Consider the following 15,515-nt stretch of genomic DNA (forward strand, 5'->3'; position numbering starts at 1 on the left):
TTTTAAGACGCCAAGCTAAAGTACAATGTCGGAGTTCAGATGATGATGATGATGATGATGATGATGATGATGATAGTCGTCCTCATCATCAACACCATCATCCCATTACTATTATTACTATTATTGTTATCATTGTTATTTGTGTAATGAATGAGTGAGTTTAGTTTTACGCCGCACTCAGCAATATTCAGGCTATATGGCGGCAGTCTGTAAATATTCGAGTCTGGACCAGACAATCCAGTGATCAACAGCGTGAGCATTGATCTGCGCAACTGGGAAACGATGACATGTATCAACCAAGTAAGCGAGCCTGACCACCCGATCCCGTTAGTCGCCTCTTACGACAAGCATGGGTTACTGAAGGTGATTCTAACCCGGACCTTCACGGGTCTATTTGTGTAGTAGTAGTAGTAGTAGTAGTAGTAGTAGTAGTAGTAGTAGTAGTAGTAGTAGTAGTAGTAAGAAAACACTGCTTGACGTCAACGTCCTTGTACAGTTTCAGCACCGGCTCAACTCCAATTTACGGATGGCAAATTACTTTGAAACGTTGCACCACAACAACTTCCCCATTCGACAGGACGTTATCGAGTGGACACATACTGAACATGTAAGTCCGCTCTTTTATGGTGATGGTTTCTGATACAAGTTAAAATATCTTTTAAATTTGAAAGTGCTAAGATGATGAGTTATGTTGTTGTAAATTTTCTCCGTCTTTTGCAATAGATTCAAACATATTTTACCTCTTTCGTAGTGATATGCTTTTAAATATAAGTCATATGCACGTTCACAGCGGAAGGATACATATCGATTCTATAGACAAAAGCGTGTTTTTAATTACAACCTTAATTTTGTCAAATAATAATTTCCTCTGTAGCCAGTAGTGTATGGGTTGGTTTTCACCTGTACAATATAACCGTTATGTGTTTCAGACAGGAGACGTTTTGAGAGAACACTACCGCCATGTGTCCTTCCTTCTTGCCTTCCTTGAACTCACCAAGGAGAGCAGCACAAGTTCCTCCTACAGTAATGACGGCGTTCTTCAACATGTCAATAATCTGGAGGAGAAGTTATACGAGTTACTTTGTCACATGATGACAACCTTAAATAACCTAAATGTGAGGGTTGGCAGTCACGTGACTAGAAGCGAGATTCCCGAGCAGTTGCGCGAGATTACCAGTGTAGCCGTCATCAACAGTCGGGACTTCATCATCGCAAAGGATGCGGTTCACTTTTTATCAGGACTGAAAGAAAGTCATTCTTTGATGCGATCTGGTTACCAATAGTTCAGTTTTTTATCAATTATGTCACTCCTCCATGTCTTTGTCACGTGACAATTCAGAGTCTCGTTCACATTAATGCGACATGTACTAGAGACGAGATTCCTAATTCAACCATTCCGGATCCTTTAATCAGTTTAGGAGTTCCCGTCCGTCCGTCATAGGGTAACTGCTAAACATATTTCCAAGTCATATCATATTTTATTTATTATATTTATATACCATTTTTATAAATATTAAATATCAGCATCTAGTCACTCCCCATGTGCATAGACCCGTGAAGATCCGGGTTAGAATTGATCTTCAGTAGCCCATGTTGGTCGTAAGAGGGGACTAATGGCATCGGGTGGTCAGGCTCGCTGGCTTGGTTGACATATCTCATCGTATCCCAAAGGCGCATATCAATGCTCATGATGTTAATCACTGGATTGCCTGGTCCAGACTTGATTATTTACACACCGCCACCATAAAGTTGGAATATTACTGAGTGCGGCGTAAAACTACACTCACTCCCTCACTCAATCACGTGCACTGATAAAGTTTAATTATCAGTTTGTGGAACCATATATGTGTCTAGTCATATGAAGCGTTTGTCAACACGAACATTTGTGTATCATATAGGTATAAATTAATATATTATTATTTATTCGCGATTGTGATAACGTAATTTATTGTTGAGTATGTATATTGCTCACAAATGTATTTTGATATGCTGTTTGGCCATTTCGTGTACATCTATGTCATTAACTTATTTTTATGAATAATGATTTTTATCAAAATTATTTAACTCGGGTTTATTTATTGTTAGGTAGGTAACAACTGTGACCTAAGAAAATACGTAAAATGCGTTGTTTATAACTGTGACATGAAATGTAACTTTCCTACGTTGTATTTTGATAAGCCGTTGCTCTATATATATGAAAAATATTAACAAAACATACTAAGAAAACGTTCACACAATAGGATTATAAATAGTTTATTTATATTTTATAATAATGCCTGTTTTGTGAATTCCAATAGTTAATGCCATCTTGAATAAGTCAATATCCTACGGACTGTGTTTTCAAAAATTGTTTTCCACAAATAATTGCAAGCGTAAAAAGGTATACCTTCTTATTCTGGCCATAGGCTGTGTATCATTAAGACATTGATGTGGCTAGCGAGACGAGAATCTCGCTATAGACGAGAATCACGTGAGATGTTCACATTATACGGGTCCACCGTTACTGAAACACTCCACATTAGCCAGCGTTTGTTCACATAATACGGCAGGTCGATTTTTTTTGTTTTGGTTGTCATCTGTTGCTCAATAGGTAGTATTTATGTTACAATGACGGGCAATATGAACATGAAATTGGGAATTGACCAAAACGACGTAAACGTTTACGAAACGTTATCAGGCTGAAACAAGTCACCGAAAAACTGCAAAACACATTTAGATGGTGGAACACCCGCATCAGCTACATCCCCATACAACAACCATGCTCCATGTTTTTGCGAACAGTAAACACGTGTGTTTATATACATTATATGTGTTAATATGTCATACTTATATTTTTCGTGGTTTTACATGCAAATATAATGCCATATTGTATCCTTATGCCACTAACATTCTGTGACTAGCATTGTTAATGTATTCATGTCCACTTCAATGTATATTTGTAGATTATTATTTATTTATGAACGATTGATAATGGATATTTATCGTTGCAGTGTTTTGTTGTTTCACTGCTTCTTTATTTGAACAGATTTCAAAACCATTCCAACTGTCTGTATTCACTGTCTTTTACAAAGCCATTCATTTACATATATGTTTTGCAGTTATGAAAAATGTATTATTTACACACGTTACAATAAATATTTGTTACAGAAATGATATTTTACTGCATTCATTTTTATATATGTCTTTCTAACGTTGTTTCTAAGCGAGACACGCCCCTGTGACATACTATCCATCGCATAATATATTTGATATTGGTTTTATTGACAACTCAATAACTAACTTACTTCAGTGAGTGAGTGAGTGAGTTTAGTTTTACGCCGCTTTTAGCAATATTCCAGCAATATCACGGCGGGGTACACCATACATGGGCTTCACACATTGTGCCCACGAGGGGAATCGAACCCGGGTCTTCGGCGTGACGAGCGAATGCTTTAACCTTCAGGCTACCCCACCGCCCCAACTTACTTCAGCTTCAATGGTAACAATGTCTGAAGCCCATTTCTGGTGTCCCCCGCCGTGATGTTGCTGGAATATTGCTAAAAGCGGCGTAAAACCAAACTCAGTCAGTCAGTCAATGGTAACAAAATGTGGGTTTTGTGTGGCTGTATCACTTCAACGGGCCCTGTATGTCGTAAGAGGCGATTTTATGGAATGTAATTTTGGTGGTCCGGCTCCCTAATTGATGACGAATGTCATCGTTTCCAAGTTGCGTACATCGATGCTCATGATGTTGATCACTGGATTGTCTGGTCCAGACTCGATTATTTACAGACCGCATGCTTTGAACCTATTTTATTCATGAAAGAAAGAATCGAAACATTTTTTCCAACTAACAAAAATCCTTAATTACAGACAGAAGTGGTTGGGTAGCCTAGTGGTTAAAGCGTTCGCTCGTCACTCCGAAGACCCGGGTTCGATTGCCCTCATGTGTACAATGTGTGGAGTCCATTTCTGGTGTCCCCCGCCGTGATATTGCTGGAATATTGCTAAAGCGACATAGACCCATACTCACTCACTCACTAGTTACAGACATCCGTCATGTCATTGTTTGTTAAATGGATCATAATCATCAATGTTAAAAAAGCAAAACCTGTCGAAACGATACATTCACATTATACTTGTTAAACTGATTACCCTTAAAATCCAAGAAAATCAGATTTGCTTAAGTGAAATAAGAGACAACTGCACGTTCTCACGAGAATAATTTACAGCGGTTTTAAAAACAATTTTATATCAGAAACTCATTTTCATGGTTTTAAATTAATTCGGAAATTTGAGTGGTTTAGTTTAAACCGTAAAAATTATACTGACGTTAGCCATCACATGACAACTGTGAAGAATGTGGCTGAAAAATGTGTGTTATGTATAGAATATGGGGAAAACCCACTAGAGCAGGAAATGTCACGAGGGCGACTGATGTTCCACGTGGAATGACACGCTAATTGATGTAGTATGGGAATCTCTTGTGATGGTATATATATATATACAAGACGTATCATTACTCCACCAACAACTCATATCTAAAATGTATATTTACACTTGCAGAACATACGTTTACAGATGATTAACACTGAACGTTCTTAAAATGTTATCACATAAATTTGATACCGTTAAATAAGGGCATCATGTTTTGTATGTGTTTCACGTAGCAACCAAATTCTGAACATGGCTGGAATATTGTTATGTTTACAGTGAAAATGCAACAGAGAGGGTTCGGGTGATCCTGGCACAGTCAGGCTGGTAAGGTTCATCATCAGCTCAGGACCCTTGGACCCTCTACACGCAGTCCAGACAGCGAATGGGACATCTCGCAGGAAACGCTGCCTAGTCGAACACAACAAGAACTTTCCGGAGAATATGGTGACTCCCCACCAGTGCAGCCTTCTGCATTACCCAGAGCGTCAGAAGGGCTGTGCTCCCGGTGGAGAACCCGGGCACTCTCCTGATCTGCGCCAAGAGATCAAGAGATCGGTGCCAAACCAAGGGCACCGAGAACAATGGGGAGTCTGACGACAGTGTGCTTGGGATGCAAGCGAGACATTGCAAAGGCGAGGTCCGCATATTCAGCATGCTTTCCCAGAATCTTGCCAATCATGTTGCTGTCAAAAGGGACAGAAAATTCAATGAAATACACTCACGTGCAAAAGAAACATCCCCAAAATAAAAATCATTATTATTTTCGTCTAAGGAGCCATATACGTGAATTATCGTTGGGAATACATCCCCCAAACACACATAAACGTTTTACGTGAAGGAAAACCACGTGCCGCATGTCCTAAGCGGTAAAAATCACTTTGAGCGCCAAAACTTCCCACACGTGCAGAAAAGTACCCATATGCAATCTGTATTTAAAACACGAGCTGAACTGTTCTCTGTCATCACTTACACCCGTTTGGCCAACAAAACATGCCTCGATCAACATCAGAGCAAAGAGAACGAGCAGTTAGTATGCTGGAGGTGGGAGCCACGCACTCTCAAGTTGCAAGAATCATGGGCTGTGCAAAACGAACAATTGGAAGATTGGTCACACGTTTAAGACAAACTGGCAGGACAGCAGACAGGTCAAGGAGCGGCAGACCAAGCGTCACACACACACACACACACACACACACACACACACACACACACACACACACACACACACACACACACACACACACACACACACACACACACACACACACACACACACACACACACACACACGCAACACCACCATTTACGGGTGCTGCATCTAAGGAACGGATTCCTAACTGTGACGTCATTAGCGGCGCGAAGTCTTGGGCATCGAGTCAGCAGTTGGACATGGTCCATATAGTCTTTGTGCACATGGTATACGTGCCTACCGATCTTCAAGGCCACGGTGTTTACGCTTGAACATCAACGTAGTAGATTGGCATGGGCCAGGAATGTTCGTCAGTGGCAACGAAATTGGTGTCGAGTTCTTTTCACAGATGAAAGCAGGTTCCAAATGAACAGGCCTGATGGTCGGGTACGTGTCTACAGGCGACGTTGTGAACGGACTATGCGGTGTTGCGTACAGGAAATGGAGCCCTATGGAGGTGAGAGTGTGATGGTTTGGGGGTCATTTGCGGCAACCAGAAGGCAGAACTGGTTATCATTGAACGAAATTTAAATGCAGTTCTATATTGGCCTCGTTTTGCGGCCTGTGGTACTGCCTTTTCTTCAAAGAAATCCACGAACCTTGTTCCAACAGGACACTGCTCCTCCTCACACAGCTGTTGCCACAAGGAACTTCTTAACTGTCAACAATATTATCGTCTTGCCTTGGCTAGCAAAATCTCCAGACATGTCTCCTATAGAGCACCTGTTGGACCGTCTCGGACGTCGCATCCGAAAGCGTTTACCGTCTCCGTTGACCAGGAATGCGTTGTTTCAGGCCCTGCAGGAAGAATGGCGACAGGTACCAGATCAGTGATTAGATGTCTTGTCCATTCTGTGCGACGTCGTGTCGAGGCATGCATTAACACCGGAGGTGGTCACCCACGTTACTAGAGACTTTCCTGCCCTTTGGAGCATTTTATGCTGCGATGTTGTCTGTTGGCATGCGCTCAAAAACAAGACAATCAACCGTCGTTTGTAAACGTAGCCTACAAACATGTTCAATTAAGCCTGATCTCTGTGTTAACCTACCAAATAGTAAAAATATAATTTGTTTATTGATATGAAACCTTAATCATACTTATTGTGTTTGTCATTGTTGTTTGAGAGACGATAAAATGCATGAGGACGTTTCTTTCGCACATGAGTGTAAATTCACAGGTTTGTTGGCTGGAATTCTTCTGAGGCTGTATATGGGCCTATTCTAAAGAAATTTAAAAGCATCATTTTCCATGACGCCCTGGACATGTTCAGGGTCGTACCATGGATGGACCATGGAGTCAAAGCCACAGGCATGACAATGCGATAGTAGAAGCAGCGAGTTAAGGTGTTGGATAGTCTCTCTAACTTTATTACACAGTCGGCATTTCAATATCGCCATCATTATTATTGGGATTAAGGGCATAGTTACTTACCCAAAAAGTAATTATGAGCAAAATGATATCATATCACCGCCTTCTTTTAGTATTTACTCTCATACCTCCATAAAACATTCACTTTCCAAACAACATTCCACCTATATAGAATCCCTACATTCGGACACGTGGTGGGATTTCCTTAAGTCAGAATGCATTTAAACACGTACTTGTACACGAGCTTGCTCAAATCGGGAAACACAACAGTATCAGGCGGGAAGATGTATATAAATGGGAACCATGCAGATTAAGACTTTTAAGAAGTTTTGATCTGAAATAATTTAGTATTCTTAGATACATATATACAAGCAGGTACATCTAGGTATAACATGCATCATATAAAAACGAATCTAGGTATAACATGCTTCATATCCTGATATAGCATGCATCCTATTAAATAGAATCTATATATAACATGCATGTCAAAGAGAATCTAGATGTAATATGCATAATATTAAAGAACATCTAGATATCACATGCATCATATCAAAGGGAATCTGACCTTTGAAGATCCGGGTTAGATTTGATCTTCAGTAGCCCAAGCTGGTAAAAGGCGACAAACGGGATCGGGTGGTCAGGCTCGCTGACTTGGTTGACACATGTCATCGGTTCCCTATTGCGTAGAACGATGCTCGTACTGTTGATCACTGGGTTGTCTGGTCTAGACTCGATTATTTACAGACCACCGCCATATAGCTTGAATAATTGCTGAGCGCGGCTTAAACCTAAACTCACGCACGCACTCAATGAGAATCTAGATCTAGCATGCATCATATCATATGGAGCCTCACAACAGGCGACTGTATTTACCTCAGTACCCTTTGCCAGGTTTTGGTCAAATCCCATTTTCCAGTATATGCATGTACTGTCTTTAGGACTCAATGTGTAAGGCTAACAACTTCGTTATTAAACGATAAATATCACTGAAAATACATTGTTGATCGCGTTGTTTTTTAATAACACACGGGAATAGGAAATATGTACTAATCATTTTCCCTAATGTTAATTCTAAAGATACACGCGGAGTTACAGCAACATAAAACATATGTACCTACCTTCATACTTGCAGTAAATAAAAAACGTAGGAAATGTATCGAATCCATTACACAATCGAACTGGTTAATGACAAAAGGGCATCTCTTGTCGTCAGCGAATGACGTCAGATGCACGTTTTGGCTTTTGTTCTGTCAAGCGATTGCTTCATATAGTGGAAATTTAAAGGAACAGCAGACTGGAGTTAGGGATGGGGATGGGATTAGCTACAACGGTCGAATTATATCCGGAGTTTGCATATTACCACGTTAACAGTAACAAACAATACCGTTGATTTTATTCGGCTGTTTGCACGTGCACGTGTGATTGAAGTAAACCCGGAACTAATCGATGAAACATCCGGAGATGCAGAAGAAAGTACACCATCAAAGCACAGACTATTTGCAAAGTGAATGTTTTAAACTTAATTTTGCCCCTTCCCGCTTTTACAAAAGACTGACATGGCGCCGATTGGTCGAGTTAAATAAAACAAACTGCCATGGATATTCCACGTTTACACATTTTGGAAAGTTCACAGGTTAGCGGGCATCATACCGGACATGCTGTACGATGGTGACATCAGGGAAAAGTCTTGGGATAAATATAGCATCAAGTATGCAACTGACGTACCACAGGGTATATATACCTAACGTGGCATTCATTAAATCATTCGTTTTGAAATCGACGTTAAGATAAGACCTTTGCAAGACTGACATGATTTCGCCTGTTTCATTTCTAGGTATGTACACCTGTTTATTGTGTGTCATTTGATAACACGAAATGCTGTAGAGAAATTATGTCTTGGTATCGCGGTATCAGTATATGTTCACTTACAAATGTAAGTTTTGAAACAACTATTTTTTCAAATACTTTCTTTTATACAACCTTGATATGAAACAGTAACTTAAATTTTAAATAAGAATTTCGTTTACCAAATTATTCATTGCAATATTGGATTGTTACATTGATGAACATGGTTAATCGTACTTAATCTGAAAAAAAGAATAAAAGTAAGTTTTCTGTTTCTTTCAGTCCTGACAATACTTTTGTGTTATGGTTACGCCAACCCAATTCCTGACAACAGTTACCTCCCTTGGTCCAGGCCGTGTCGCGCACTCCCGTCCCACAATGATGTCACAGGACAGAATTCCCATTCATCGTCTCTTTCCATGAACGAGTTGACAACATCTATTTACATTTTGACCTCGGAGGCCTTAGACGTGGCGCAGACACTGAGAGATGAAATTGTAAGCTATTCTGTTTTTACAGTTATGACAGTGTGTTAGCTGTTATTTTTGTGATTATGTTTAGTTTGCAATGGACCTACTTATAGGTTACTAACCATGATGAGTATCATTTTTTTTATTGTTGCATTTTTAAGACGCCAAGCTAAAGTACAATGTCGGAGTTCAGATGATGGTGATGATGATGATGATGATGATGATGATGATGATGATCGTCGTCATCATCAACACGATCATCCCATTACTATTATTACTATTATTGTTATCATTGTTATTTGTGTAGTGAATGAGTGAGTTTAGTTTTACGCCGCACTCAGCAATATTCAGGTTATATGGCGGCGGTCTGTAAATATTCGAATCTGGACCAGACAATCCAGTGATCAACAGCGTGAGCACTGATCTGCGCAATTGGGAAACGATGACATGTGTCAACCAAGTAAGCGAGCCTGACCACCCGATCCCGTTAGTCGCCTCTTACGACAAGCATGGGTTACTGAAAGTTCATTCTAACCCGGAACTTCAAGGGTCTTTTTGTGTAGTAGTAGTAGTAGTAGTAGTAGTAGTAGTAGTAGTAGTAGTAGTAAGAAAACACTGCTTGACGTCAACGTCCTTGTACAGTTTCAGCACCGGCTCAACTCCAATTTACGAATGGCATATTACTTTGAAACGTTTCACCACAACAACTTCCCCATTCGACAGGACGTTATCGAGTGGACACACACTGAACATGTAAGTCCGCTCTTTTATGGTGATGGTTTCTGATACAAGTTAAAATATATTTTAAATTTGAAAGTGCTAAGATGATGAGTTATGTTGTTGTAAATTTTCTCCGTCTTTTGCAATAGATTCAAACATATTTTACCTCTTTCGTAGTGATATGCTTTTAAATATAAGTCATATGCACGTTCACAGCGGAAGGATACATATCGATTCTATAGACAAAAGAGTGTTTTTAATTACAACCTTAATTTTGTCAAATAATAATTTCCTCTGTAGCCAGTAGTGTATGGGTTGGTTTTCACCTGTACAATATAACCATTATGTGTTCCAGACAGGAGACGTTTTGAGAGAACACTACCGCCATGTGTCCTTCCTTCTTGCCTTCCTTGAACTCACCAAGGAGAGCAGCACAAGTTCCTCCTACAGTAGTGACGGAGTTCTTCAACATGTCAATAATCTGGAGGAGAAGTTATACGAGTTACTTTGTCACATGATGACAACCTTAAATAACCTCAATGTGAGGGTTGGCAGTCACGTGACTAGAAGCGAGATTCCCGAGCAGTTGCGCGAGATTACCAGTGTAGCCGTCATCAACAGTCGGGACTTCATCATCGCAAAGGATGCGGTTCACTTTTTATCAGGACTGAAAGAAAGTCATTCTTTGATGCGATCTGGTTACCAATAGTTCAGTTTTTTATCAATTATGTCACGTGACAATTCAGAGTCTCGAGCGCATTAATGCGACATGTACTAGAGACGAGATTCCTAATTCAACCATTCCTCCTCCGGATCCTTTAATCAGTTTAGGAGTTCCCGTCCGTCCGTCATAGGGGAACTGCTAAACATATTTCCAAGTCATATCATATTATATTTATTATATTTATATACCATTTTTTATAATACCATTTTTTTTAAATTTTTAATAATCAATATATTATTATTTATTCGCGATTGTGATAACGTAATTTATTGTTGAATATGTATGTTCGTCACAAATGTATTTTGATATGCTGTTTGGCCATTTCGTGTACATCTATGTCATTAACTTATTTTTATGAATAATGATTTTTATCAAAAATATTTAACTCGGGTTTATTTATCGTTAGGTAGGTCACAACTGTGACCTAAGAACATACGTAAAATGTGCAGTTTATTTACAAACAAAGCGTTGTTTATAACTGTGACGTGAAATGTAACTTTCCTACGTTGTATTTTGATAAGCCGTTCCTCTATATATATGAAAAAATATTAACAAAACATACTAAGAAAACGTTCACACAATAGGATTATAAATAGTTTATTTATATTTTATAATAATGCCTGTTTTGTGAATTCCAATAGTTAATGCCATCTGGAATAAGTCAATATCCTACGGGCTGTGTTTTCAAAAATTGTTTTCCACAAATAATTACAAGCGTAAAAAGGTATACCTTCTTATTCTGGCCATAGGCTGTGTATCATTAAGACATATTGATGTGGCTAGCGAGACGAGAATCACGTGACGTCCACCATTACTGAAACCAGGGAGACTATGAGTATTCCTGCTGAAAAACTCCACATTAGCCAGCGTTTGTTCACATAAGACGGCAGGTCGATTATTCTGTTTTTGTTGTCATCTGTTGCTCAATAGGTAGTATTTATGTTACAATGACGGGCAATATGAACTTGAAATTTGGAATTGACCTAAACGACGTAAACGGTTACGAAACGTTATCACCGAAAAACTGCAAAACACATTTAGATGGTGGAACACCCGCATCAAAACATCCCCATACAACAACCATGCTCCATTTTTTGGCGAACAGTAAACACGTGTGTTTATATACATTAAATGTGTTAATATGTCATACTTATATTTTTCGTGGTTTTACATGAAAATATAATGCCATATTGTAACCTTATGCCACTAACATTCTGTGACTAGCATTGTTAATGTATTAATGTCCACTTCAATGTATATTTGTAGATTATTATTTATTTATGAACGATTGATAATGGATATTTATCGCTGCAGTGTTTTGTTGTTTCACTGCTTCTTTATTTGAACAGATTTCAAAACATTCCAACTGTCTGTATACACTGTCTTTTACAAAGCCATGCATTTACATATATGTTTTTGCAGTTATGAAAAATGTATTATTTACACACGTTGCAATAAATATTTGTTTACAGAAATGATATTTTACTGCATTCATTTTTATATATGTCTTTCTAACGTTGTTTCTAAGCGAGACACGCCCCTGTGACATACTATCCATCGCATAATATAATTTTGATATTGGTTTTATTGACAACTCAATAACTGACTTACTTCAGTGAGTGAGTGAGTTTAGTTTTACGCCGCTTTTAGCATTATTCCAGCAATATCGCGGCGGGGTACACCATAAATGAGCTTCACACATTGTGCCCACGTGGGGAATCGAACCCGGGTCTTCGGTGTGACGAGCGAATGCTTTAACCATCAGGCTACCCCACCGCCCCAACTTACTTCAGCTTCAAAATGTGTGTGTTTTTGTGGCTGTATCACTTCAACGGGCCCTGTATGTCGTAAGAGGCGATTTTATGGAATGTAATTTTGGTGGTCCGGCTCCCTAATTGATGACGAATGTCATCGTTTCCAAGTTGCGTACACCAGGATGTTGATCACTGGATTGTCTGGTCCAGACTCGATTATTTACAGACCGCATGCCTTGAACCTATTTTATTACATTTTTTCCAACTAACAAAAATCCTTAATTACAGACAGAAGTGGTTGGGTAGCCTAGTGGTTAAAGCGTTTGCTTGTCACTCTGAAGACCCGGGTTCGATTGCCCTCATGTGTACAATGTGTGGAGTCCATTTCTGGTGTCCCCCGCCGTGATATTGCTGGAATATTGCTAAAGCGACATAGACCCATACTCACTCACTCACTAGTTACAGACATCCGTCATGTCATTGTTTGTTAAATGGAATCATAATCATCAATGTTAAAAAAGCAAAACCTGTCGAAACGATACATTCACATTATACTTGTTAAACTGATTACCCTTAAAAATCCAAGAAAATCAGATTTGCTTAAGTGAAATAAGAGACAACTGCACGTTCTCACGAGAATAATTTCTAGCGGTTTTAAAAACAATTTTATATCAGAAACTCATTTTCATGTTTTTAAATTAACTCGGAAATTTGAGTGGCTTAGTTTAAACCGTAAAAAATATACTGACGTTAGCCATCACATGACAACTGTTTAGAATGTGGCTGAAAAATGTGTGTTATGTATAGAATATGGGGAAAACCCACTAGAGCAGGAAATGTCACGAGGGCGACTGATGTTCCACGTGGAATGACACGCTAATTGATGTAGTGGGGCGGTGGGCTAGCCTAATGGTTAAAGCGTTGGCTCGTCACGCCGAAGACCCGGGTTCGAATGCCCACATGGGCACAATGTGTGAAGCCCATTTCTGGTGTCCCCCGCCACGATGTTGCTGGAATATTGCTAAAAGCGGCGTAAAACCAAACTCAGTCAGTAATTGATGTAGTATGGGAATCTCTTGTGATGGTATATATAAACAAGACGTATCATTACTCCACCCACAACTCATATCTAAAATGTATTTTTACACTTGCAGAACATACGTTTACAGATGATTAACACTGAACGTTCTGAATGTTATCACATAAATTTGATACCGTTAAATAAGAGCATCATTTTTTTGTATGAATTTCAAGTAGCCACCAAATTCTGAACGTGGGTCGGTCGGGCAAACAAAAAAGCTTAATAAAGACAAAATTATCTGAATGATATTCTTGATTTTCATTTATTGTAATTCTTATTACGATTTCTCGCGTTCTTTGGACTTGTTGTAGTGACTGATCATAAGATAAACATTTTATAAGACGAGGCGGTACGTTTTAGGTTCGAGTCGGTGGTGTTGGAATGGAAAAAAAGTTTTTTGGGGGAGGTCGGCAATAAAATTAGAAGGGTCGGTCGGGCGATGAGAAAAACAGAAAATAAAAATGCATGAATTAAATGAATGTCTTGACAGATCGTGGTATAATCTTTGATATTGTTGACTGAGGCGTAAAACAATATTTACCCATCCAAAGAATCCAGTTAGAACAACAAACGTGTTCCACCAATTATGTACCCCTGAAGATCTGGGTTAGAAATGGTCTTCGGTAACCCATGCTTGTCGTAAGAGGCGACTAACGGGATCGGGTGGTCAGACTCGCTGACGTGGTTGACACATGCCATCGTATCCTAGTTGTGAAGATCGATGCTCATGCTGTTAATCACTGGATTGTCTGGTCCAGACTCGATTATTTACAGACCGCCGCCATAAAGCTTGAATATTGCTGAGTGCGGCGTAAAACTAAACTCACTCATTCACTACACAAATAACAATGATAAAAATAATAGTAATGGGATGATGGTGTTGATGATGAGGACGACGATCATCTTTATCATCATCATCATCACCATCCTTTGAACTCCGACATTGTACTTTAGCTTGGCGTCTTAAAAATGCAACAATAAAAAAAATGATACTCATCATGGTTAATAACTTATAAGTAGGTCTATTGCAAACTAAACATAATCACAAAAATAACAGGCCGCAGCCATATAGCTGAAATATTGCTGAGTGCGGCGAAAAACTAAACTCACTCACTCCTTGAGGCGTAAAACAATCGCCCATCGCCCATCAAAAGAATCCAGTTAGAATTACAAATGTGTTCTACCAATTAAACGTGTTCCACCAATAATGTCATGTTGTGAGAATGAATAAATGCATACCAATGCCTTTGTCGAGTGCTTGTTTCCTTTTAAGGCATATAAATAAGAAAAATATTATATTTCATGTTTCATTTTTATTTATAGAAATACATACTCTCGACGCAATTCACAAAAACATCATTCATTACTAGTACACAGTAGGAAAAGGCCAGCTTTCCACATTTATACAAAAATACAAGTCGTGCTGCCATAAAAAACATTTGATGCTACGCTTCATGGAATACTGTTACCCTTTGGAATGATTGATTGGTTTGTGTTTTACGCCGCACTCAGCAATATTCCAGCTATATGGTGGTGGTCTGTAAATAATCGAGTCTGGACCAGACAACCCAGTGATCAAAAGCATGAGCATCGATGTACGCAATTTGGATACGATGACATGTGTCAACCAAGTCAGCGAGCCTGACTACCCGATCCCGTTAGTCGCCTCTTACGACAAGCATGGGTTACTGACCAATTCTAACCCGGATCTTCTCGGGTCCCCTTTGGAATGATACTAGATAGAAAACATATGTGGCATGGAGACATTGTTCCCGGAGAATGAACACATGTGGTCAGATCTACGTGGTAAATGACAAGTAAATGATGAATTTAATAAATATCAGTAAAAATAGCAACTGTACACGGGACCATTGCTCGAATATCATAGGATCTTTCAAAGACTCAGGCACAATCGGATGCTCACACATACATATATCTACATACATA

General features: G+C 39.2%; 1 protein-coding gene across 1 annotated transcript; it reads left to right on the forward strand.

Moving 5' to 3' along the window:
• Positions 1-9,109: 9,109 nt before the first annotated feature.
• On the forward strand, positions 9,110-10,876 carry LOC124253656. Its single transcript, XM_046687469.1, has 3 exons — positions 9,110-9,316; positions 9,932-10,042; positions 10,365-10,876. The coding sequence occupies exons 1-3, from the start codon at positions 9,239-9,241 to the stop codon at positions 10,716-10,718; spliced, it is 543 nt and encodes a 180-aa protein (XP_046543425.1). The 5' UTR covers positions 9,110-9,238; the 3' UTR covers positions 10,719-10,876.
• Positions 10,877-15,515: the final 4,639 nt, after the last annotated feature.

Source organism: Haliotis rubra, unplaced genomic scaffold (genome assembly GCF_003918875.1).
Source record: "Haliotis rubra isolate DU_JTF1 unplaced genomic scaffold, ASM391887v1 Scf549, whole genome shotgun sequence".
In the NCBI taxonomy this organism is placed as follows: domain Eukaryota; kingdom Metazoa; phylum Mollusca; class Gastropoda; order Lepetellida; family Haliotidae; genus Haliotis; species Haliotis rubra.